The 26,544-nt window shown below is 40.5% G+C and overlaps 1 protein-coding gene across 16 annotated transcripts in view; it reads left to right on the top strand.

Annotated features, from left to right (window-relative positions):
• Nucleotides 1–7,891, top strand: part of EYA4 (EYA transcriptional coactivator and phosphatase 4) — a 318,929-nt gene extending 311,038 nt beyond the window's left edge. For 11 of the 16 annotated variants that reach the window (XM_045499667.1, XM_045499678.1, XM_045499669.1 and 8 more), the window contains 3 exons: nt 1,547–1,668; nt 3,725–3,825; nt 7,225–7,891. In XM_045499667.1, the coding sequence (XP_045355623.1) occupies nt 1,547–1,668; nt 3,725–3,825; nt 7,225–7,305 (304 nt within the window). In that variant the 3' untranslated portion in view covers nt 7,306–7,891. Of the gene's footprint in view, nt 1–1,546; nt 1,669–3,585; nt 3,687–3,724; nt 3,826–7,224 lie in introns of all 16 variants that reach the window. The other 5 variants (XM_045499665.1, XM_045499679.1, XM_045499671.1 and 2 more) reach the window with 2 other exon arrangements.
• Nucleotides 7,892–26,544: the final 18,653 nt, after the last annotated feature.

The following is a 26,544-nucleotide window of genomic DNA, read 5'->3' on the forward strand; positions in this document are numbered from 1 at the left end:
AGATTTCCCAATATTATTTCAGTCCAGTGATGTGTTTGTGTATCATGCCTGATAATCTGCCATTATTTGGGGAGTTTCTTTCTGATGATAGGCAGGCAAATCACTTTTCAGGTCTTTATTTCCTCATCGGCAAAATTAAGGATTGCATTGGTGGTGCTTATTAAAGTTCTGCCTCTCGAAGGCTTTGTTTCTTTAGCCCGTATAAGTGATAATCTCATCATTTGTCTCCAGGAGTTAGAGCTTCTGTTACAAGATCAGGGTACCTCTGGAAATAGTTTACAAATGGAAATGTTTAAAAGGCTGTCATTGTAAAGATTTTATAATTGTTTTTGAATAAAATGTAGTTTTTCTTTATACAGGATATGTCTAAAGAATATAAAGCATGATATTAAGTATCATGGGGGCATGATATAAGTATCATCATATACTGGGGGCTCAGTATATACATGCCCACGAAGAGTTGACACTCAGCTTGCTCTTCTGACTTACTGTTGAAACCAGGCTTCTGACAATCAATCCAGAGAATTCTAGGGGTCCTTACTAATACGTATTTAAGGCTCCTGCTACAAAATACCAGTAGAGAAAGGCAATCCGAGTCCCAGTTTCATGTGTGTGGTGTGAGCCCCTCAAGGCAGGATGGCTCAATTTTCCCATAATCCAGAAGGAAGGACCACAGTCCATTCTTTCCAGATCTCTGCCTCACAGTTCCCACTCTCTCGGTGTTTCCTTTATCTCCCTGCAATATGACTGTGAAAGAAACAACTGTAAATTGTAAAATGGAAGATTGTTATTTTCAAAGAGGAAGGCCTGTGTAGATGGATTAAAACTGGGTCCATTAAATGTAGCCCTATGTTGTTGTTGGAAAGGAGATTCAGAGAGTCACGTCTTCTGGACTAAATAAGGGCCCTCTCACTCTTCTCCAGAATCCCCATCTGTCAGCCCCTTGACTGGGACACTGGGCTATTTCTTGCACAAAATCCAAAAACTACTTTTACCCATCCCATTGCCTTCTTTCTGCCTATGTCCACTACTTTTCCAGGCTCTGAAAACCCTGAGACATAGAGTCTTATCACCCTAAAAAATTACCTCATCTGGATACTTGTAAAACTTAGAGCTAAGCCATCCCTCTGATAACCTTCCCATGATTGCCACTGGCTGAGGTAGGTATTCTTCTCTGACGTTCCACAGAAGCCTGAGGAGATCCTTATTATAGAACATATTTCATATTGCAGGTGTCTATTTACTTGTGTCTCTCCTATCTCTCTGGGGTGCGGGGGGCAGGGGAGGGGGACAAAAACGTCATTCATCCATGACTTCATTTTGCCTGTTTTCTTCCACTTCCCCCATTTGGGGATGGATTCCTCGCACCTGTCATGGTACCTTCCAGATAGCAGGCACTCCATGAATAACTGTTGATGTTTAAAGGTTAGCTTATCAGGACCCATTTATTATGGAATTGAAAGGCCACAGTGACAATTTAAAATCTGTGCCATTCGAAATTATTTAGTATTGGAAAACAACTCTGCATATTTCCTCCCTATCTTAGGAGTAACTGCGTAAATGTCTTGGTAACGACAACCCAACTGATCCCAGCTCTCGCGAAGGTTCTACTCTATAGTTTAGGAGGTGCTTTCCCCATTGAGAATATTTACAGTGCAACTAAAATAGGTAAGACAATTACTTCCAACTCTGTGTGGAATGTGCTCACAGCTGGGTTTTGGGGGATTTCCTTAATATGTCTGTCTGCATGATTCCCTCTTCCATGAGTTTTGCTATTAGATTATCAAGCAAATTTGAATGGAGTGCAAATAACAAAGTACCCTGAAATCCAATGTATGTGTGCAAATTTTATGAAAACTGTTGCCCAGTGAAATTCTGAATTCAGTATCTGGACAATTCTATTTGCTTACTTATGTGTTTGTGTTTACACTTCAGGACAACACGTGTTTTCTAAATACTAGACAGTGTCTTTAGCCATGGTATTTAATACCTTAATGATTTAATATCTTAAATATCTTAATTGCCTCTTTGCAGATGCAGTAATCTAGATCTAAGATAAAATACTCTTTTGACATTACAGGGGAGTGCCGGATGGATTGAGTAGGATCCTACACTTCAGAAAAAAAAAAAATAATAACAATTTCATGAATTGTAACCCACGAATGGCTAGAAATACACATTTCCAAAAATGTTCAATCAGTAACCAAAGAACTCCAGCCTTGTTCATTTGCTTAGTATCTATCTGCAGAGCCATCTTGGAGTTTTAACTGCCTTTCACAGACCAAGTCTCTAAGCATCTTTCAAAAACAGAACTTCCTGACTTCTGCTGTCCTGAAAGAGTTAAAAGAAAACAGCTCCTGTATTCCACTGTCTGTCAAGGAAATGACTGGGGAAACAGGTTGTCTAATGCACCCTGAAGGTCAACAGACTTAGGGTCTGGCACCTTGACAAGAGTTCAGAATCCTAAAATCCCCTACCAAAAATAACCTGCCCTGGGTCTCGCCGAGTTTTGATATTGGCACAGGCAGAAAGAGCCCCCATTTGCAGCTGTTCCAGGAGGATAGTTAAAGAGAGCCAAGCCTTCATGATGTCAATTGCACATTGTCACGGCACTACATACAGTTCAGAACCCTGATACCAATCCCATTCACTTCTTACATAAATGTATGTATTTACGCAGCAGGATTAATGTATCACACTTTGTCTTCCATTCTGGCAAATCAAATAATTTGACACCAGCATAAACATTTCTCCTAGGAAGGACCATATTCTTTTTTATTGGTCAAATTGTTCCTTATATTTAATCTGAAAAAAAAAAAACCACAATCATTCTTATTTTTCCCTTTAAGCTAGTATTTTTTGGAGTTCTGAACTATCAGATTAAGAAAAAAAAATGCAAAAATAGCCATGACTGCATGAACATTCTGGGAATGAAATTCAGAGGATTATGGCAGTGTTGTAAAATGAAGAACATGTAGAAATTCCGCGGTGTTATTCTCATAGTGCAATCAGAGGAGACGGGTGTCACCAGTGCTGTGGCCCAGACAGCACCCTTGGTACAATTAATCTGAACAGACTAGCTCCTAGCCACTTGAAGAAGGGAGTTGTTTTTTTTTTTTTTTTTTTTTTTTTTTTTATCAAGGTAAATTTACATCTTAGTATTTCCTCTTTCCTTACAGATCAGCCTTCAGTTTTTTTTTTTTACAATACTGTTTTTAGCCAACTTGTCTATACTGCTCAGACGAGACACAATTGATCCGCAGGGTTAAACAAATAGATATTAAAACTCATAGTTGCTTATCAAAGTTGTACCAGAATTCTCTTGCTCATGTACAAGACGCTGACATTTTCTCTGGGTCAGATGCTTAACCTTACTGGCTTTTGTGGAGTGTGAGACACATTTGTTTAATAATCTGTCTCAAGTGAAGACTGACATTATTCAAACATATTGGTTGATTTCGTAAACCCAGAGGTTGCAAGCTAGTTTAAGTGATTGATGTTGGAGAGAAATTAACCTAACACTTTATGAATCTTTAGGTTAATGAATGCAGTGGCTGGAGGAATAAGCAGTGCATTGTTTTTCAGGCAAGGAAAGCTGTTTTGAGCGTATAGTGTCCAGGTTTGGCACTAACATAACTTATGTTGTGATTGGAGATGGCCGAGACGAAGAACATGCCGCTAACCAGGTAACTTCACTCTGAACTTTATCTCATTTATCTTCCAGGGAAAGAAAGTTGCTTTGAACGAATAATGCAAAGGTTTGGCAGAAAAGTAGTGTATGTTGTAATTGGGGATGGTGTAGAAGAAGAACAGGCAGCAAAAAAGGTAACCTGTCTCAAACAATGTTGGTGTGATAACTTCTAATGCAAGCTTTTGTGTTTGCATTCCTGTAGTTTGGCCCAATGGCAGCTTGACAAATGATCTAAGTTTATAGATGCAAAGCAGTAAAGAGCATGAGAAGGTCGATACTTACATTCAAATAAACCATTTGGAGTCTAGCATTTTTTGCCTGAAATTTGATAGAAATGTAGGAAAATTCAGTCAGGTTTATTTACGTGTGTGCGTCATGCACACAGATCCAGTGACTTTAAGAAAGATGGGGGGGGGGGAACCATTTTTAAACACGAAGGTCCACCTGATAAGTTTAATGAGCTCCATAGAAATCACACGAGTGACTCAGTTCTTCCCTTTTTGCTCACCCAGCTTTTATGCCCTATGGTCCTGGTGAACGCCTTGTAGTAAGCGTGTTCCGTGGTGATAAATGCTGAGGCTATTTTTAATAGCTGAAGAAAAACCTTGCTAGCGAAATTAATAAAGGCTGTTGGAATGACGTGTATTATTCAGATCCTTTGGTGCCAACTTGTCATAGAGACTCAGAGGCAGTATGCCTCATATCTTCTAGAAGAATGTTGTCTGTTTTAGTGAGATGTCAGTGCGTGATTGCAGCCAAGCAGCTGGCGTTGAACATATTCAGGAGACCTCATAGGCCCTAGGTATTTAAATAAGCCCTTTCATCTGGCCCATATTTCTGAAGAAGAAACTAAGGCAGTTAAAAACCATGAAATTATCAAAAGATCATTAAGTGGTCAAAAGATCAAAAGAGGAGTGATTCCAAGATTGGTCCTAGACACCAAACCATCAGTCGAAACAACACTGAGATCTAATGCTTCCTTTACCGAATGACCGCAAAATATCTATCATCTGGCCAGGATAAAAATCATAGAATTTGTAAAATAAAGCAAAATGATAACTGCTGTTTTTAAACAGCAACACATTGGCTTATCTTGTTTTACATAAAAAGAATGTTGTCCTTCTCCTGAGGAGACCTCAAATCATCATCGAATAAAGCCTTCACTGAAACACTTGTATGTACTGCTGTGTTCACCTGATGTCTGTTTTCAAAAAACAGGAGGGAGAGGGTTAAGAAAATTTATAGCTATATTAGAAAGATGAAAAACGTGATTTATGTTTGTAGATCATTCAAATCAAGCAAAGTGAAGAAGGAGCTTCTACTTTAGAAGGTTTGGTCAAGTATTGGAAGCCGTAATTGAAAAATCTCCTGCTTTTCCATAACCTTGAGAGAGTTGGTGCAGGCTCTGACGCCCGCAGAGGTCTTGGTCTCAATTAGCCGTGTCAGTGACCCCAGACCGCACCCTGCCCTCCCCCCCCCCCACCCAGGACGTTCTGTAGAAGGCCAGGGATGCAGCCTCAAGAAACACCACTTTCAGTGCAGACTGCTGCATAGAATCCCCCTCGTTGCACACAGTTGAAATAACTTCTGGAGTTTGTCAATGGCCTGAGTCCGTGTTGTTTCGATTTTTCATGTTGGCACCAGAATTAACACACAACGAGTAGTCAGTGCAGCCACTGCCGCACACGTTTTGCAACTCTTGGCAGCTTACGCGAAATTCACATCTGTCTAGGTCAGGGCTAATAAAATTCGCTTTTCCAAACCAGGAATGTTATATGCCTTTGAAAATGAAAATGTATAGAGTCTACACCATTTGCCTGTGGTGTGAAAACAGGATGTGACCCAACAGTTGTCCTCCCCTCTGCTTTACACCTGAAACTTCAGGGGAAAAAGGCCTGACTCCAAGTGGATGAGAACCTGGGTTAGAATGCTACTTCCAAATGGTTGTTTATGTAGGTGCAGTTTTGGTGATGGTGAAGGCTTACAGCTCTGTTTTGAAACACAGGTGGCTGGTTCCTCTAGTATCCAGGATGCATGCTTTTCTTTGGATGTGGCTGTTAACGCATGCGCAGAAATACAAAGTACTATTTCGTTACTATAAATAGATCTGAGCTGAATGGAAAAACAGAATGTTACTTTACGTGAATAGCTGTGCTTTCATTGGACCTAGAAACATGCTTTGTTTTGCAAATTTTAGCAGAAAGTTGAAAGTTTAAGAACGTATAACCGCACTCCCCCATAGGAATATATAATGTGAGCCATTATTGTACTTTTCAGTTTTCTGGAAGCTGCATTTAAAAAAAAAAAAGTAAAAAGAGACAGGTAGAATTAATTTTAGTAATATACTTTAGCCCACTATGCGTAAAATATTACTGACTCGACACCTAACAAATGTAATAATTACTAATGTGATATTTGTATTCTAAGTCTTTGAAATTCAGTATGCATTTTGGACAGGACTTGCCATATTTCAAGTGCTCACTAGACACATGGGGTTGGTGGCTACCATATTGGACAGCAAAGAATTATAACAATAGTGATTATTAGTTGAATGTTTAACTTTTATACTAAAATATTTCCCCTGTTTTATAATATGGATATATTTATTTCCATTGTATATATAGATATATATTCCACGCATATATATTCTATAAGGTGCCATCAGCCCAAAATTACAAGTAATGCTTGACTTTGTTAATTGCTATAGTGCATTATTTCTTTGTTTTCATTATTGTCCATAATGGAGAATTTTTCAACATTTTTTTTTTCTAATCACGTTTTGCCATGAAATTTACCACACATATACTGTATCCTGGTATGTCTTTGGAGAGCCACAAACCATTGTAATGTCTAAGCATATTTTTCCCCACAAGAGCCCATTATTGTTCCTTCGGGTACATATCGCTCCTATTGTGAATGGATGCCGGAGTGCGAAATTTCTCTCAGTCCCACACCATGAAGTAAGTTAAATCAATGCTACCGGCTTAAGTTACTACTTACCCGAGACAAAGAAGCAGATTGATTATCCCTGCATTGTTTTCTACCTTACATAGTCCAGTTTCAAATTATTTTTTACATACAAAAGAATTCACCCTCTTCCTCTCAGATAGATAAAAAGCCTGGGACTCAGGAAGTGTGTCATTGTCAAAATTTTGTTTCTAACCGAGAGGGGAACCCTAAGGAGTGTTGTGGTTAAAAATCGCGTCCCATCAGCCAGGGAGGATTTTGATGCTCAGCTTGAACCCCCAGATGCTAATCTTGGTAATGATACGTTCCAGAATAAATACTAAACCACTTCAGAAATTTCAGTATTTGCTTTTATAAATATTCAAATCCAGTTCAGATCTATTTTTCTCTTATTTGAAGACAGTATGATACTGATGTTACCAAGCCTTCAAATACAATCATGCCTCCCTTGAATGTGGGTGAACCACACGTTTCTGTGTCTACTGTTGCTTCGTTGAGACAATAGTTACGATTTCTCTCCATTCCTTCCCCTTCTCTCCCCCGTACCTCCCTCTGTCAACACACAGCACAACATGCCCTTTTGGAGGATTTCAAGTCACTCAGACCTCTTGGCTCTACATCAAGCACTGGAATTAGAGTATTTGTAACTGTGTTCTCTAGCTGGAGATCCATTTTTTTTTTATATATATATTTCAAGTACACTGAATTTTTATGTGTGATTCAATGCCTCTGGCTTTTACACATATAAATTGTCTTAAAGGATGAAATCATATTTGGAATGACAGTTCCAGAATGAAGAGTTCAGATTGCTGAATGGAAGTTAAACTTTAGTGCTACAGAAAGGAAGCTCTATGGTCTTATATTTACAACACTTTAATGTTAAAAAAAAAAAAAAAAAATCTGTGGAGGTTGCTGGTACACACCGAACAAGTCCTAACTGGAATTAACAGCTTTAGCAAAGAACTCTTACCCTGGCAAAGTACCAACACGTGCTCCGTCCGAAAAGGTGGTGCTCAACAACATTCCTCAAAATGGGAGATCTTCTCAGCCCTGAGGTTTGAATCTGACTTTAGCCTACCTAGCCCAGAAAATCTGAATTGGAATGCACTCAGACTGTATAAGGACAATCCTATCTAGACCTGTAATTTGTGTAAATTATTGATGAAAATAATTTACTGTGACTTTATTAGCAGCTGACTTTGAAAGTGGATGCAATTTTTCTTTCATTTGTTGGGGGGGGGGGAAGGGGGGAAGCGGGGGGTGGAAATGGGAGTCTGAAATGTCTCTTTTTTAAGTTTGGCAAACAGAATGTTCATACTGATGTGTTGTGCCTTAAAGACAAGACAGCGTTTGTGTGTTACAATGTAACTTTGGTTAAAATCTGTAGATAATGAAAAAAAAAAAAAAACCTTTGTGATCATTCTTAAGATGACCAAATTTAAAATTCAAGCTATCAAAAGCTTCATACTGCATCAGCAAGAAACTGAGTATTTGTTGCAATAAGAAAACAATGATAATAAAAGAAAGCTTGTGTTTTATTTGGGTTCTTAATAATTCCAATAATTATATGAGGCAACTACTTGTGCATCCAACCGTAAGCAGAAGGTTTGAGAAAGACTGTGGGACCTTTACTTAGAAAGTGAAATGTATGTTGAAGTCTCGAGTACCCTTTCTACAGTTCTCCTGGAGAAAACTAAGAGCCATATTCATGACTAGTTAACACTATTTTGAGTTTGACCTTCCGATATGTGTAAGTCGTGTAGAGGAAAATAGCCTCATTAAAATCATAAGCAAATAGTACCCAAACTTTCTTAGGAGAAGCCGTGAACATGGCTTAGAATTCACGTCGAGTGAACTATGGCTTAACGTCAAGCTAAGTGCATTCATTCCTGATGCCATGGCAAAAATGAAACGTCTTCCGTGGCGGAAGGCGAATGCCCAGATGGTTTCTAAAGGAAGGAGTGAATCGATGAAAATTTTACCTAGAATATCATCATGAAATAAATTGGCAAGTGAGCCAGATCTTGGGAGCAAGACCGAAATTGCAGCAGTGAAATAGTATCTGGTTCTCTGTCTTAATGCGTCAGTCCAGTTTCTCTCCCTTAGAGACCCCTGCACCTTCATTTCTGCCTGCACTGTTTCTGCACAATGACCTGCATTCATTGCAAGGAGAACCTGTCATCGTCGTGTGTGCATGTGTTTTTTTTTTTTTTTTTCGTGGTGTGTAGCCCACGTTAGGAACATGATACGGGTTCTCCTGTCATTTCGTATGACATGATTTCCCTTGTGGGAATTTAAGACTTCAAGATCTAGGAATGTTTGAATGGGGTGTGCACCTGCAGTTCTGTGTTTAAAATGTCATAATGTGGAACCAGGAGTCCAGTCCGTAGGCAGCGCCCCTAACCAGAGGCTGGTCCATGATCACTTCGGTGGCTCCCAGAGATCAGTGCTTTGCACACTGATCGCAGCATTCACTATGGAAATGTGGTTTCATTTTGCAGGCTATAAACCCGTATTTCTTTACTGAATGCCGAGGCCATACTTCCATCGGGCAGAAAGAGCTTGAGATCCAACGTTGCAGATTGTAAGGCTGTGATTTCATCATGCGAACCTTCAACATATTCTTTAAATTTTGTAACTTTTGGCTCTCTCTGCCCCAGGTACTGGTGCAGATAAAGTAAGGTTGCAAGACTTTCAATAATAATGATAATGATAATAATACTAATAATAATCTTACATTTATATTGGCCTTTAGCTTGAAAATAGCCGTTTAAAAAAATCAAAGAGCTGCACTGGCTATCAATAATTATGTTTTGTGCACTAAAACTTTAAATATTTATTACTGTGAATAAAACGAAATTATCTGTATCGCCAGTTTCTTTAAATGATAGAATTGCGGCATTATACCTAGATTTTTCATTCTTTTTCATATCAAACAAGCAAGGCTTCTAATGCTGCTAAACCAGCAGGTGGACAGGAATACCCCTTCACAGGGCAAAGGGAGGGTCACCAATTACATCACATCTCCTCCCCTGATAGTGTGTTCAGAAGAGACTGCAAGCATAAAACCTAGAAGCTAGGTTGACAGAGAACGGTTTGGCACAATAATGGCACAAGCCAATGTGGCCGAGCTCACAGCGTGTCATGCAACTTTGAGCATGCTCCGTCTAGAACTCTGCCCTTCCTACGCTAGGAGCAGAAGATCCTCTAGCTTTCTGATCTACAAAAACAAACAAACAAACAAACAAAAATAAGCCAACAAGCAAACAGGAAGGACAACCCCTTTTGGAAATTCCCACTTTCTGTTGACATGGACTATTGTGCCTTACTGTAAACCAATTTGAAAAGTAATTTGGTCACTGAAAGGAATTTTCGGCTGCTACATGTACACAAGTTGGTTTATCACCAGGGAAGGTAACCACCTCGGGTTGCACCTGAAAATTAGAAAAGCAGGTGGCCTGACTATAGTAATATAGCGTGCAAGATTAAGTCACTACACCCCTACGAAAGTTTGTAAGTCAAATTCTGAGGCAAAAAGTAGATTTTAGAGCCATGCATTTGGCGCACAAAAAGTAGATAACCCTCTAAACGTGCTTTTTTTTTTTTTCCTTAGTCTCTGGTGAGCTAAGATTCAAAATAGCGTGAAAAGCATGCTCCAGTCTGAAGTTGCTGGGTTTTGTTTTGTCTTTGTTCTTTTAAGCAAATTTGTCTGTGATGAGCCTACCTTCTCAGTGAATATGGCCTTCAGTGTTTCCTTCAGAAACAAATGGAAGCATCACGCACCAACGTTGCATCTTGACTCGCAACTATGGTGGCATTTTGGAAATCTCACAGTCCAGCTCAAGGGTTTCTGTTATGTATTAGTAAAGTATAGATTATCGGGGCCTACATAATTTAAAGAAATGTAAATTAATATTAAAAGCCTGTAAAAATATGTACATCTTTACTATGTCTCAATAAATACCTTTGGAAACGTTTTCATTTTCTTCACCCTCCCAGGTTGTAGAGTCTTTGTTGTGTGGCTTTAGCTCGATTCTAAATAATGTGAAATCTATACTTGGGTTTCTTGGTGTATTCTCACCTTCCCTTGCTTGTGCCTAGATTATGTAGTTTGCATTTAAAACGAGCTGAGATGTAGCAAGGCAGAAGGTCACTCATCAAGACAGAAAGTGGGCTGGTGAAGGGAAAGGCTGTGAGTTGCGTTGGTTGTTACATAGAAGCAGTTACATTCCTGTGTTATGCAGAAAGTAGTTGCTGTTTGCTAATGACAAAACAGTGCCTTTTAGAGTATTTAAAGCACGGTTTTGTTTTGGGTTTTTTTTTTTTTAAGATGAATATGGGGCGTCCTTTATAAGTAGCTTCCCCAGAGTGATAGGAGTGTATTTCTTAAACAGCTTTTAACAGCTTTATTACCTTGTGTGTGGTACTGATTTATTTGCAAATCTGTTGTTCAAATGCAAACGGAAGGGAAATTTCAGCCGGCCTCATTCACGAGTTTTTTTAAAAGGTTCACGGCCAAATTGAGGAGGTCCTCTCTCTAAAATTGCACGTGGCCCCCAGCATTTCTATCCTTTCCCTGCTTCACCGTCAAATACTATTTCCTCCTTAGACTTCCCGTTATCCAACATGGCACATAGTTTATCTTTTGTATCCGATGACTCACCCACTAGAATGTGTGCTCTGCGAGGGCAGTGATTTTTATCTTATTGTGGTTTGCTCACTTCTATATAACCAGGATCTAGGAAAGTATCTGGCATAAAGTAGATACTCAAAAGAAATAGTTGTTGAAGGAATGTGTAAACCATAGGAAAACACTTAACATGATCATGGTCTGAAATTAAAGAGATGTTAAAATGTTGGACTAGAATTAAAAAGAGAAAACGTGCAGTTAAGTTTGGTTAGTAAATTTTTACCACTTAGATGGAGTATCTGCTGGACTAATAATTCATGAAAATAAAGAGCAAGGATGGCCCTAAGTAAAGATGTATTTGGAAAAAGAGTTACGCGTGAATGGAGAATGATCTGAAAAGAAAAAAAAACAAGTTTGTAGTGAATCAGTAATTGCTTCCTCTGCTCCCATTAGTCTTTTATTAAATAATAATAATATGCAACATCAGTAGCTTTAGTTGATTTTAGTTACTTAAAGCCAGAAAATATCACATAAAACTTAGATCTGTTTGCAAGGTCTGTCTGTGGTTTGTGATTCCGAGTTCCAGGAACAAAAAAAAAAGAAAGAAAGAGAAATGTATGATTTCGCTTAGCTAGCAAAAGAGAACCTTTACTTAACATCTGTGTATGATACGCATTTTTTAAATTAATTATCGGATATAGTAGTGTAAAAGAACATACATTCTCATTCATGGGCCACGACTCAGAAACTTCTCAAAGCTGACCAGGCCTCAGTCCATTCTGAGGATGGACTGTGGTAAACAAAGATGGTTCTTCAGAGCACCATGGGGAAAAGTTTTCAAGTTCGGTCTTGAAATGCCTGTCCCTCATTCAGAGAACCTTCCAGGACTGTGTTAACATACAATTTGAAAAATGTCCAAGTACCATGTGTTCATATCTGACAAAGCAGATTGCCCTATGCAAGCTAGAATATCATTTTCTCTCCTTATAAAATACTTCTTGACCGAGGCTTGTGGGAAACACTGTTTCTGGGCCTAAAGGGTACCGTGTTGTCTTTGTAGTCATAAAATCTTAGATTGTTATGTCTGGTGGGTGACTGCAATGACGATGTCAGTCTAGTTCTCTGGGAAGCCTTCGGTGAAAATACACAGCCCTGAAGGACAGTAAGTGTTGGGGGCGGTGAAAGAGACACCGAGTAAATTAGTCTCCACAGAACCACAGGGCAGGGCTGACTCTGAACTCATCACACTGTTGACCCTCAGGCTCTTAGGCAGGTAGATACGGTGGGGGGGCGGGGGGGGGGGGACTCTGAGGACCTTGTGCGAGTGAAGGGGGGGGCCTCCAATGGGTGCCATATGGTACATGGCAAATAGTTTGCTGAGGCACTTAACCAGCCCTCAAAGGGAAGATTCCTGGAGAAGATGATTTCCAAGCTAGAACGCCAAGGACAAGATGGAAAAGGCAGGCCAGGGAAAAGGGATTGGAAGCATCTAGACAAAGTGGGAAATACAGAAGAATGTAGGTAAGAGAGAAAAGTAGAATGGTGTGGTCAGAGAACTATTGCAAATAATTACTGTTTCTGGAACACAGAGTGAAGGGAGGGAGTAATAAGAAATGAGACTGGAAAATAAACAAGGGCCAGATCATGAGGATTTCAATCTACCATTTTATTTTCAGTACACATTTCGATTTTATCATACGATCAGTAGGTGTCAAATGAAAGGTTTGTAAACAGAGGATGTGTCTGGATTTGCAGTGGGTGACAGTCCCTCTGGCCCTACAGTGGAGAATAGGGGATCTGCAAGGCTGGCACAGGGTCTCAGAGAGTTACCGATAGATTCCTGAGTTAGGTGATGGCCTTGAGTATGGACACAAGTACACAGATTGAAGAGTTTACCATGCTAAGGATAATTAGCCTTTATCAGTTGTTCCTGCTTCTTCTCATGCCCTCAGGCAAATCCAGCCTTATCTCTGGATTTCTGGTTTGGGAAATTGGATTGATGCAGCGCCATTCACAGAGATGAGAAACACAAAAGAAAAAAGGATTCTGGTAGCTAGTTATTGGAGGAAGACACTGAGTCCGGTGATTGGGAGTGTTACTTTGGAGGTGTGGTGGGCCTCAAAGTAGACTTGTCCAGTGGCATGTTGGACTTGCAGTGACTTTCTGGTTGGTTGTGAGACACCTTGTCGGGTCATAACTGAATCACTCTGAAAGCAGTCAATAAAATCCTAAGTAATTTCATCGGATCGTGTCCGTTAGTCATTTAAACAAGATTTGCCACTTGTGCGACCTTGAGACCGCATTAGTGAAAGCTAGAAATGATGGCAGGAATGCAGAATGTGTACGTACAGTGTGCATCATGGGAAATTATTTGGGATTACCAGTTGACTTAATATCCTGCCTTCCCATCTCCTGCCTTACCCCAGTTTCTAGTAACGATAAATAATACTATATCTGGATTAACAACCCTGAGGCAATTCAAATGCCTCTGTGAACTTCTCATTGGTGTCTTTTCTACAAGTCATTGCCGCCTTACGTCTACTTGGAAACAAACATGGCATTTCTAATTTATTTGCCAAAGAAGACCTATTTGAGCAGGAGCTCTACAACAGATTGACAGGTGATTTAGTCGCTTGTTCTTGGACAGATTCATGTACCCCCAAAATATGGCTTTCATTAAAATATATGTTATGGTGAATAAACTGTTTCATGAAAGTGGGCAGTAATAACGTGTATGTGAAGAGAAATTAAAAATAATGCCAAACACATCTATAAAACCTTCCTATTTGGCTCATGAAATTGCATGTACATCAGATGGAAACATTAGGGGTTAAAGTGGAGGAGACAGGGGCGCCTGGGTGGCGCAGTCGGTTAAGCATCCGACTTCAGCCAGGTCACGATCTCGCGGTCCGGGAGTTCGAGCCCCGCGTCGGGCTCTGGGCTGACGGCTCAGAGCCTGGAGCCTGTTTCCGATTCTGTGTCTCCCTCTCTCTCTGCCCCTCCCCCGTTCATGCTCTGTCTCTCTCTGTCCCAAAAATAAATAAACGTTGAAAAAAAAAATGTAAAAAAAAAAAAAAAAGTGGAGGAGACATTAGAGTGGACTCTGGAAAAAAGATGGAATAACACATTTTTTACACTTGCACTAGAGTCTTACAAATGACAAGCGTGTTTTCCAAATTCTGAGGACCGGCTGCTTTCGTAAATAAAATCTGCTACCACAGATTATTACCACGTCTGGCAACATATGTCGTCCCCATGCTCGGCTCAAGCACTCAACTGGCTCTTAAGAAGAGGAAAGAGAACATTTTTCTTCTGTCTATCCAAAGTAAGGATATTCATTCATGCACCTTCTTCTGTCTCCGCGAAGCCTGCGTTATTGTTGTCGTAGGTTTTATCCATCTGACCTCAGCAGGGACGGACCCGGGTCGAGACAGCTGGAACCATTGAAGCAAGGTGAGGAATGGGAACATGCTGCAAGTGGCCAGGCTTCGATTTAATCAGTAGCTTTGGAGGCAGCTCTGAAGTGAGCACGGAGGAGAAGGGAGGGGAAGGAAACTCACATTGGAAGAGACTTTAAATGAGCCAGGAGCTTACCATACGTAACCTCATTTAATTACTACATCCTCGGGGCGCCTGGGTGGCGCAGTCGGTTAAGCGTCCGACTTCAGCCAGGTCACGATCTCGCGGTCCGTGAGTTCGAGCCCCGCGTCAGGCTCTGGGCTGATGGCTCAGAGCCTGGAGCCTGTTTCCGATTCTGTGTCTCCCTCTCTCTCTGCCCCTCCCCCATTCATGCTCTGTCTCTCTCTGTCCCAAAAATAAATAAACGTTGAAAAAAAAAAATTTTAATTACTACATCCTCGTGAGGTGGTATCTTTAGTCCTACTATCTAGTTTAAGTGACCTCGTAACGTCCTAGGACTTGTGGGTGGCACAGCTTGGAACCTAGGTCCATCAGGTGGACTGTCTAGACCACAAAGTTATGCTTACAGCGTTTCCTCGTATCACAGTTGAGATGCTCAGAACTTACAGAATTCTGATCTGAGGAAAAGTGCCATCAAGAGCATGTGAGATGGCAAGCAGTGGAGTTACCCGTGACTCTTTTCCGTCCCTGTGGGCATAAATGCCCTGCAAGTACCATCCTGTGTGGCCATTTGGGTGACAAATGGCCCTCGTGCTGTAAAAATGCTACTTCTGCAGATGAGTGGTAGGAGGGGCTCTCAGCTGATCATTTGGCCTCGTGGTCCCAGTGAATATCCAGTTCTATATGGGAACCCAAGCGATAACCACCCAATGAAAGCTGCTGAGTTGGTTTTCATTTAAGCAGAAACACATTTTCCCGATGCCCCCTCTTCAAGACACCTTTCTTGGATGTAACACATACATCAACAGCTTTTGACACAACTGACTTACAGGCACACCGAACTAAAGGATGAGCCTGAGGAGGCTGCTGACCAGAGTGGGGGATTATGGAGTCTCTAGAGCTACCTAGTATGGGGAAAACGAATCGGGGAGGGTGTTGAGGATTCAGCGTGACTGCAGGAGTATCTGCATAACATGTTCAGAAGAGAGTCCCTACGGGATAAGTGGAGAAAAAGGTTTTCAAAGCAATTGGGACAACTTTGCATCTTAAAAAAAAAAAAAAAATTCTAGAGTGGACATGCCTTTTTTTAAAAAAGATTGCAGTAAAATACACATCAAGTTTACTGCGTTGACTGTTTTTAAGTGGAAATCAGGGCATCACGTTGCTGGGCTGCTGTCACTACCATCCGTGGGCAGAACTCCACGTCTTGCACCCAGTGAATAAGAATCCCCCATTCCCCCTCCTGCCAGCCCCTGGCAACCAGCATTCCACCTTCTGTCTGTGAATTTGACTACTCGAGGTACCTCATATGAGCATAACCCTACAGTATTTATCCTTTCGTGACAGGCTTACTTCGTGTAGCATAATGTCCTCAAGGTTCATCCATGTCCTAGTCTGTGTCAAAATTTCCTTCCCTTTTAAGGTTGAATGATATTCCCTCGTATGGATACACCACATTGTGTTTATCCATTCGTCCAGGGATAAACACTTGGGTTACTTCCGTTGCAACAAATGGTGCTATGACCATGGGTGTACAGATACCTCTTTGAGTCTCTGCTTTCAATTCTTTGGGGTATATAGCCAGAAGTGAAAATGCTTGATCATGTAGTAATCTTATTTTGAAGTTTTTGAGTTACTGCCACCCTTTTCCATAGCAGTTGTACTGTTTCACTTTCCCGCGAATAATGCAGGAGGGCTCCAGTGTCTCCACATCCCCACCATTGTTATTATCATGTGTTGGGTTGCAGTCATTCTAATGTCTGTGAGGAGACACCTCATTGTGGTTTTGATTTGCATTTCCTTCATGATTAGTGATGTTGAGCATCTTTTCATGTGCTTATTGACCATTTGTGGATCTTCTTTGAAGTGTCTAGTCAGTCCTTTGCTCGTTTTTTAATTGTGTTTCCTTTTTGTTGAATTGTAGGAATACTTTATTCTGGACATTACTTATCAGATATATGATTTGCAGATATCTTCTGCCATTCTGTGGGTTTCCATGTCTATAGTGAACGTGAGCTTTTTTTGTGTACTCAGTGTCTCCTTTTGAGGGAACCACCATATCTCTGGGCATATGGCTGAGCCTTAGCCAATCATAGTCCATTCTATTTACCACAATAACTTATCTGCCCCGTGACGGATATTGGACCCAACCTGCGCCTGTGAAAACCCACCCCAAGATTTTTCTCCAAAGATGTTGTGAGAGATGCACTGTGTTTCTGAGATCATAAGCCCCAGGCTAGGATCATCAGCCTAGAACACCAGGACCATCCTTCCTTCTACACTGAGAAAGAACGGGAATATGAAGCCGACACAGTGGGAAACGGAGCTGAGAAATGTAGCCCTGGTGATGCTGTTGAAGCATTTAGCTTCAGCATATCAGGAGACAGGACATCTACTCAACAAGCGTACCTGGAGTTTTTAGTTTTATCAGTCAAAGCTTTTCTTTTCCTTTTTCTTCTTTCTTTCTTCTTTAAACTTGTTTGACTTTGGTCTGTATCAGTTGCAGTCAAGACCGTGTGCACTAATAACCAGCTGGAAATGGTGATTCCCAGAGCAAAGAGCCCTAAAGCATAGCCTTCAATTGATGTTTTGGAGAATAAAGGGGTCACTCAAAGTATAAAGTGGTTTTGGGAATCTCTGAATCTCCAGGTCTTCTACTCTTTCCAGTTATACAGTGGCCAACAGATCTGGGTTCAGCAAGGGATGGAAGGGAGGGCCTTTGTCTTGAAGAAAGGGGCCCCATGTACCCCCACAGTTGTTTCAAATTGTTGCTTTCAAATATTAGCCCCTGTAAATTACAGTGCTCTAGATAAACCCTGATACCTCACTTTTGGTCACCCTACAAATTGGCCATATACCCTAAGAACTTAGATATCTAGGTGTGAAATCTCAGGACTCCATCTGCCTTTCCCCTCTCCCCCACCCCTGTGACGCCATCACCTAATCATCTGTAAGATGCAGTTGAGAACTAACTTAGCCAGTTGGATGCCAGATCCTGTGATTCCTTAATTTTTCTTTCTTTGGAAAAAATATTGGCCTCGTGCCCTGACTCATTACTGTTCCACCTACAGGCATGCAATGAGTTCAGTAAAAAGGGCACTGCTGAGTCACATAGTCTCCAACGTTCTGCATGATCAAAAATAACATGGGGGTTAGGAGTGTATAGTTTCTTCTTTTTTCCTATTTCTCATATAACTCCAAAACACTCATACTGAGAGCTTACATATTTTGTTTTTTGATCAACTAGAACCTTTTTCTTAAACAGCTGAATGATGAACCCTAAAGGCAGGAGTTTCTTTTACAACAATTGACAGAACCTTTGGGCTAGAAAACACTTCGTGCTAATGAAACAACAAATCATGGGCTTGACAGAAATGAGGCTGTTGCTGTTTTCCTGGGCAGTAATTTAAGCTTGTAGGTATGTACTCCCTTAACATGAAGTCAAGGGATAAGATGCTTTCCTAGCCTGAAATCCCCTTCTTTAATGGCAGAATTGTACATAATTAGTGCATTTTTTGTGTTTTGTTTTTTTAAGAAATGGTCTAGCAGACTTTCCTTCTAAACACTTCATTTTAATTGTGTTTACTGCTACAAAGCGTGAGCTTTTTGCCAACTCTGACCAGAGAGTGTTCTATATCCTGAGGCTGCTTTCTGTTCTCAGGAGAATAAGAAGAGAAATATCTTTAAAATAACTAATCCCATCCTGAGAAACTTTCCACTTGCTCTCTCTCCTTGGGATTTTTTTTTTAATTAAACCAAACTGAAATAAATAAATATAAAATGATCTGTAATAGTGGAGGCAAGTGGAATTAAAGGAAATTTTCCATTCAAAACAATGTCTAAATAAATGTCTAAATTCATCAGCCTTTCACTGCCTAATAATGTGACATGTTTACAATGTTGAAGGAAATCAGGTGTTTTCATGCTAAATGAAAATAAAATTTATGTGCTGTTATTACCATATTCTTTGCCTGGTGTTTCTCACTCTATTCATCATTAAAGGCTACCCAATAAATACTGTGCAAACTGCAATCGGGGAAGTTATGCGGCAGTAACTCAGAATTGGCTATAAATAACCACCCACTGGGGCCTTGGGAAGAGTCAAGAGCTTAAGGGGGATTGTTTGCACCCCAGTTGCTATATTGTGAAGAAGAGTTGGTGGGGCTATTTCCACTTCATTTTTGATACACTAGAAGCAAAGCTTGGGCACTTGGATTCCAGCATAGAAGAAGGTCTTTATCTGTCACCATGTGAGCCAAGGCAGGAAGTAGGTTAAAATGGTGTGATTTCGGAGACTAAACCTTCCTTTATCCAACTCTGTCAGAAAGCTGATAAAGACTTGTCTACCCTGTGTATTAGTTAGCTATTGCTGTGTAACAAATTACTCCATAACCTAGCAGCTAATCAAGCATTTATTATCACTTGGTTTCACTTGGTTTTTTGACATTGTATCGGAATGTCAGTAATCTAGGAGCAGCATAGCTGAGCGGTCTGACTCAGAGTGGCTCACAAGATTACAATCAAGCTGTCAGCCAGGACTATAGTCATCTCAGAGCTTAACTAGCTGGAGAACCTTCTTTCAAGCTCACTTAAATGATCATTGGCAAGAATCAGTTCTTTCCTGTCTCTTGGCTTCAGGCTTTAGTTCTTTGTCACATGGAACTCTCAGTAACACTGGTCACAATATGGCAGCTTGCTTGTCTCATAGTGAGAGATCCAAGAGGAAGAGTTGGAGTGAGCTAGCAAGACAGTGCCCCAAATGGAAGTGCCTCAAATGGAAGCTTCTACCTAATCTCAGAAGTGGTATACCTTTTGCCATGTGGTGTTAGTCACACAGATCAACCATGAGATAATGTGAGAGGATGATACACAGAGTGTCAATACCAGGAAGTGGGAGTCATTGGCGGGGGGGGGGGGGGGGGGGGGCGGCATCTTGAATCCTGTCTACCTCACTCTTGGATGAAGCTGTCACTGATACTTACGAACAGGCTAAAAAGTGAAATAAACCAGCACAATCAATTCAAAAGAGCACAATTTAGAGTAGGACACCCCTGGTTCTAAATCCTAGAGTGCTTCTTACTACCTTATGGTAATTACATACCTCCCTGAGCCTTCAACTTCTCATCTCTAACCCTTCAACAACCCATCTTATACAGTCGTTGTGAGTTAAATGAGATATATTTAAAGAGCGTTCATTCTATGGACCTTCCTCTGAAGGAAATCAACAACAAAAACAAAATGTATTTTTTGGTAGGGTAGAGAAAGAAGCCCACAGATGGCAGGCATTACACAGTATCCAGAGGGTACAGTATCCTGAGGCATGGGCTGCCACAGGTGACTTGAGTGTGTTGGTCATGTTCCAGAAGATGCTTGTATTGCTAAAAACTACGGTAGTACTTCTAATCACTGTATTGGCCAGGGTTTCCTGGGAGTGTTTTTTGGTGACTTTCCAAGCATTTATTAATCACCAGTGCACAAGGCACAGCCAGGAGCTAGGATTACAAAAAACAAGACTCAGTTCCAACACCAAGTTGGTCTTACTGTTGACTCAGGATAGAGAGCAGGGCAAGGAGATGGGCAACAAGCCGATTCTAACCTTAGGTGGAAGTTTGAAGAAAGAAGAGTGTTCAGAGGAAGGAGGACCTGACTGCCTGGAAAAGAATAGGCGGGACCTCAACCAGCTCTTGGCAGTCAAGCAAAGGCGTGTCAGCTAGAGGAGACCAGAGCAGCATGCATGGCCTGGGCATGAAGGGGCAGATACCATTCCCCAGAATTCCTCCTGGAGTGAGATGCAGATTTAGCAAATACAAATGCAGAAGGACACTCAGCTAAATTGGAATATCAGAGAAACAACAAATAATATTTTAGTATAACTATGTTCCAAATATTTCATTATTTGTTATTTCTCTGAAATTCCAATTTAGCTGGGTATCCTGTATTTTACCTAGCAGCCATATCCTGGAGAGAACAATGAATTTGAAGGAGCGGTGGAGATCGAGCATAGGGATTGAGCATAGAAGGCATCAGGATGGTTAGGAAGGATTTTGGACTCCACGTTGAGGAGTTCGAACTTCACCTAATACTAGACGTGTGTGGGAGAGCTCGTGGGTTTCAGCTAGGGAATGACATGGTCAGATTTAATTGTGAGTAAGACTGCCCTGGTGGCTACATGGAAAATAGAGGGGCATGATGGGGACCAGAGGCCGAGTCCAAAGCAACTTTCGTAGAGCAAGAGGGGCAGCTGTAATCATCTCTGAGGGCAAGGATGGGTGATGAAACAGCTAGTCGTTAGGACACACATTTTAAAGGGTTAAATTATTCAAAACCTTAGCTGTACATTTGAACGACCTAGGAGGTTTTTAAAAAAATACTAAAACCTGGGGCACCTGGGTGGCTCAGTCAGTGAAGCATCCGACTTCAGCTCAGGTCACAATCTCACAGTTTGTGGGTTCAAACCCCGCGTCAGGCTCTGTGCTGACACCTCAGAGCCTGGAACCTGCTTCGGATTCTGTGTCTTCCTCTTCTCACGGCTCCTCCCCTGCTCATGCTCTGTCTCTCAAAAATTAAAAAAAAAAAAAAATTTTAATAAAAATAAAAAATACTATAACCCCTCTCTCATTGATTCTGATTTAAATATTTTGAAGTGGAACCTGGACAATGGTTTTTGATTTTGGTGGCGTTTTTTTTGTTGTTGTTGTTTTTTTGGGTTTGGGTTTGGGTTTTTTGGTGTTTTTCTTGTTTTTTTGTTTTTTTGTTTTTTACTTCTCCAAATATTTTACTATACAGCCAGGATCAACAATTATTAGATGATCCTATCTTTTATTATTCTAAGGAATGCCCAATTTTCTTTAACAGTCCACCTGAATAAGAGCACATTATCATCACCAAGTATCTTCCCACACCCTTCTTCATAGGACCATGACCAGTCACTTCTACATTCTTACATTCTTCCAGGGTGAAAAAAAAAAAAAATTGGCAATTCCTGTCCAGGAACATTAAGAGACTATTTTAATCATTTTTCTAGGTACATTATCTCATTCTGTGGTTGAAAAGTAGCAGGGGAATAATATCAAATGATTTACCTGGGCCCCACTTAAACACCCACATGTATGAACACCTTCTTTACCCTCCTCTGGTTATTGCCAGTTGACTCACAGAAATGTGAGTTTGCATAGTTCATTAATATCTTTCAGGAAAACTCCCTGATTTTTGCTAAGGGCACCTTGGTTTTTTCTAGTGTCTACAAATTAAATACTACCATCCACCTTCAATTATTTGGATTGTTTAGGTCAATGGAATATGAATGTCCTATAGATCTTTCCAAGTCAAGTGGGGGTTCCATTTCAAGAGAAAAAAAAGAAGTCACGAGGCTGTTACTTGGTTTCATATCAGCAACCCAGATCAGCAACCCAGTGTGTCTGTCTTTAAGAAAAAGAAATTATGGGCATTTTTATATTTGTACTTGAAGGTTTGTTTTTTTTTTTCCCCACTTACAAAAGACTTTTATCCAAGATTGCTTAGCAGCAGAAACTCTTCAGTTTCTATAAAGTGTGATTCCGTTCACAAACGACTTCACAAAGCCATATATGCTAGTATTTTCTAGCTTATTTCCTTCTCACTCAAGGTATGTTCCTTTTTTTGCTCCTCAACAAGTAGGTTCCCTAAGGTCAAGAGTTGTAATATTTGCTTCTGCCTGAGAAAATAAGAAATGAGTGATTTGAACACAAAAGATCATCACTTGTCAAGGAAAACCAAGAGGGTGCCTCTTTAGCATATCAGACCACGGGTGGACCAGATGTTTTGATATTTAATCAAGCCTGAAATCTAATCTGAAATCTAATTTAAATTATGATTTATCTTTTGTCTCCTTCCCTTTGTCATTAGAATTCTTTTCTTTGGAGACATGTCTTCCTGTGATATGAACATAGGAAGAAGCTGAGGGTGGGAGCTTGAAATATGAAGTGACAATCATTGGGAAAATGTCTTAGTGCTTTAATGCCGGCAAAAGAACTGATTGCAAGAACTCTGCTCTCTCAATGTGATTTTAGTGAAAATATGGAAACTAAATTTAAATTGTCCAATGAAGCTGATACAAAAATGAGGTTTAGAAACTGTTTTTGGACTCATAGGTGAAATAAAAAATATATTTAAAAAGACCACTATGGGATGATAGGAAAAGCCCTGGATTAAGAGTCAAAAGACCTATTTCCTGATCTTAGTTTTTAGTTCTTTTTTAATGAGATATCATGGACATATAATATTATGTTAAGTTCAGGCGTACAAGATAATGATTTATCATTTGTATATATTGGGAAATATGCATCACCATACATAGTTACAATTCTTTTTCTTATGATGAGACCTTTTAAGATCTACTCTCTTAGCAACTTTCAAATATTCAAGACAGTGTTGTTAACTGTGGTCACTGTAGAGTGCATCACATCCCCAGGACTTACTTATTTTATAACTGGAAGTCTGTATCTTTTGACCCCTTTCACTCGTTTTGCCCGGCCCTCACTCCCCACCTCTGGCAACCACCAATCGTTCTCCGTGTCTGTGAGTTTGGGTTTTTCTTGGTTTTATTTTAGATTTTACACCTACGTGAGATTACACAGTGCTTGTCTTTCTCTGCCTGACTTATTTCACTTAGGATAATACCCTCAAGTCTCATCAAAAAATTATTTTATTCTCTACTCTGTTTTTCAGGAATCCTTATAAAGTAAAACAAGGGATTGGAAATTATTGTTTCCAACATTTCTTCCTGTTTGGGGATTCTAAGTATTTATAGTTGAATGGAACTTGGAAATGAGCATAATAAAATGAATATGTTACCTCTGCATTTAAGAAATATTTTGGCATCTGGCATTAGAATCTTACTGATTTATTTATCCAGTGAAAGCTTATTGAGTACGTATTATGTGTCAAGCCCTCTACTAGGCATGGGGCCAAAATAGCAAAGGAAGAAAGCCTGATCCCCAAGGGTGTTGGGAACCTGGGGGGAGGGGGGGGGGACAAGGTTAGGAGCATTGACAAGTACTTTGCCTGGGATAAGTGCTATAAGGGGGGCTCTGTGGCGTGGAATTTGGAATCGAATGCCATTTTCAGTTTAATAATTCTTGAAGTGGAACCCTTTTTCAGCTGTATTAAGAGAAAAATTAAAACAGCTTCCAAAGCTTACATCACAATATAAACAGTATAGAGGATTCCAAAAAATGCAGGCCTTCTGTTGATCCAGTGCAGAGAAGGCATATGTACTTAGACATCTGTTTAGACATCCACTTAGCAAGCATTCTGTCAGCCTGTCGGGACCAACACCCCAGCTGAAACACATATAGCTCCAGACATCAGCTGTAGGGGAACCAAATGGTGCCTTACCAAAAATTACCGTAGAATTCAAAGTATCTAAACAGTTTGACAGGCACAACCGATAATTCACAGAAGAAAACGCACAGCACACAGTCCTACACAACCCCTAAGCTAAATTCATTATGAATTTCAACTGTCCCACTTCCATACTGGGTTTGAAATCTTCATAGAGTGAGACAATGCACAACACTGTGAAAATAAGCATAATGAAAAGATAGGTTGCGTGCCAGTCAAATTATGGAAGGTTAATCAATTGGTAAGATCACACTGATTCAAAATACTTGGCAATACTGGAAATCTTTGTTGGTTGATACTCTGCTATTGTTAGGAGAAGTTAAAAAAATGGAGATGCTTTTTATTTGCAGAGTAGTAATGCATTGAAATCGACAATTTGGCCATTACTGCCTTGGTTTCCTGTCTATTGAGAAGAATTAAAGAAAAACCAAACTCCCAAGGCTCCCAGGAGAAGCCTGAGAGTCTTAGAGCTTTGCTAAACAATAAGGGCTAGAAACAAGTGTTTACGCTGTTTAATCAATAATTCTCAGTTCAAGGGCAAACACAAGCAAACAAACTTGCCTAATCAGTTAATGCCCGTTTGTTCTGAGGAACACAGCTCTGAAAACCAACCAATCAGTGTCAGCCTTAGATTTTCAAAGCCAGCCATTGGGTGGCACACACACGCTATAGTGAAGAAGCCTGTAAGGCTGGAATCAACCCAGTCTTGCCTCTGTCACGACCACAAAACCCTGCTTCCCAGACGGTGGCAACCTCCTCTGGCTTTGGTAACCAACACCACCCAAAATATGTTCTTCCCTAAACCCTTTGTAAGATCTTTCTTTGCTCGATACGACTAGCCAAGATTTTGCTTACTGAAGCAAACAGTTAATTCAACTTTGTATCTTGAAGATCAAATGTATTGGTCCCTTTCTTGTTCCACCTTATATACACATTATTTGAAATTACAAGATAACTTTTTAATTGTGTTTATCACGCGATGACTTTATGCAGACTTATTTCTCTACATAATGACCCATTATGTTACAACATTTTTAGGAAGCATTTTTTATTAAGTATAAATTCAGACCCCAATGTAAATCCTGTCTGCCTCTTTATAAGGCTATCTTTACTTACAAATTCTGCGCTTACTGTGTCCAGAATTCAGCTTGGATTCCCTATCTTTCTTTACACCATAGCCATCCACCTTGTTCCCCAGACTACAAACCTTGAACTTTATAGTATAGCCCCTCCGCTCTGCCTTCCTTCTCCAGGCTCCTCCATACCCTTTCTGAAATGTTCTTTAAATCTCTGTCCTCACCTCACTCCTTTGTCCCTATCCCTAACTGAAGACTTCAGATCCTTTTTGCCAAGATGAGTAAGTGGTAAACTGTTACCTGAAGTTGCTCTCTGCCCTTCGAATACAATCCCCTGTGAGCCAGCCCACTGGGGTAACAGAGCAGGACTAAGCTTGCCTCCCTGCTCTTTGAGAATCTGTTTGCAAGACCCCAGGATCTTGTAGGAGATCAAGCAGAGATCCTACCACGACACTGGGGCACCAGGAGTATTGGATTCATCCTCCTCTCAGCCCACTCTCACTCTGGGTTGCCCATGGACCTCATTTGCTTCTTCCTTAAACACCTTGTACTTTCATTGCTCATAATAATGAATTCCTCTTCCTAAAACTTGTCTTCTGAACGTGAGTATATCCCTGTCTCGGGTTGGCAAATCCCACTCAGACTGAAACCATCTCCCCGTAGAGTACAATCCATTCTGTAGCAGGGCATGGAGTTCAGTGCATGCATGCTCATGGCATAGCCCTTGACTTCCCTACTAGAAGCAGCCTAAGGCAAAGGCAAAATGTTATTCCTCTTTGACTTCTGTTGGTCAGAACAAAAGGTAATATAGAGTAGGATTCCAGGAACGGTTAGTTGAAAAAGATTTCATTGATATAGAGACTAGTTTTTACGGCAGACTTTAACGTGTTTATAGGACTTGCAGAATTTCCCTACTGAAAACTCTTCATCCTGTTAATTCACTTGACCTTGACCTCTCAGCACTGCCTATATTAAGGTCTGTAAGTTTCTGTGAGCAAATGTTATTCTCTGGTTTCATTTTTCTCTCTGCCGGGCTCTCACTGAGCTATTCTTATGAGAGAATGCCAAGGCATTCCAGAATGAATGTTTGCATGTGTTTCCGGAGGAATGTTTCTTGGACTTTCCTGTCTTCACTGGCATTTTAAAGGAATGACTTCTTAGATGGCAACAGAACCACACGGTCGGTCTCAGTATGTTTGCCTTGGCAATTGTTACCAATG

The sequence above is a fragment of the Leopardus geoffroyi genome, chromosome B2 (assembly GCF_018350155.1).
Source record: "Leopardus geoffroyi isolate Oge1 chromosome B2, O.geoffroyi_Oge1_pat1.0, whole genome shotgun sequence".
NCBI lineage: Eukaryota > Metazoa > Chordata > Mammalia > Carnivora > Felidae > Leopardus > Leopardus geoffroyi.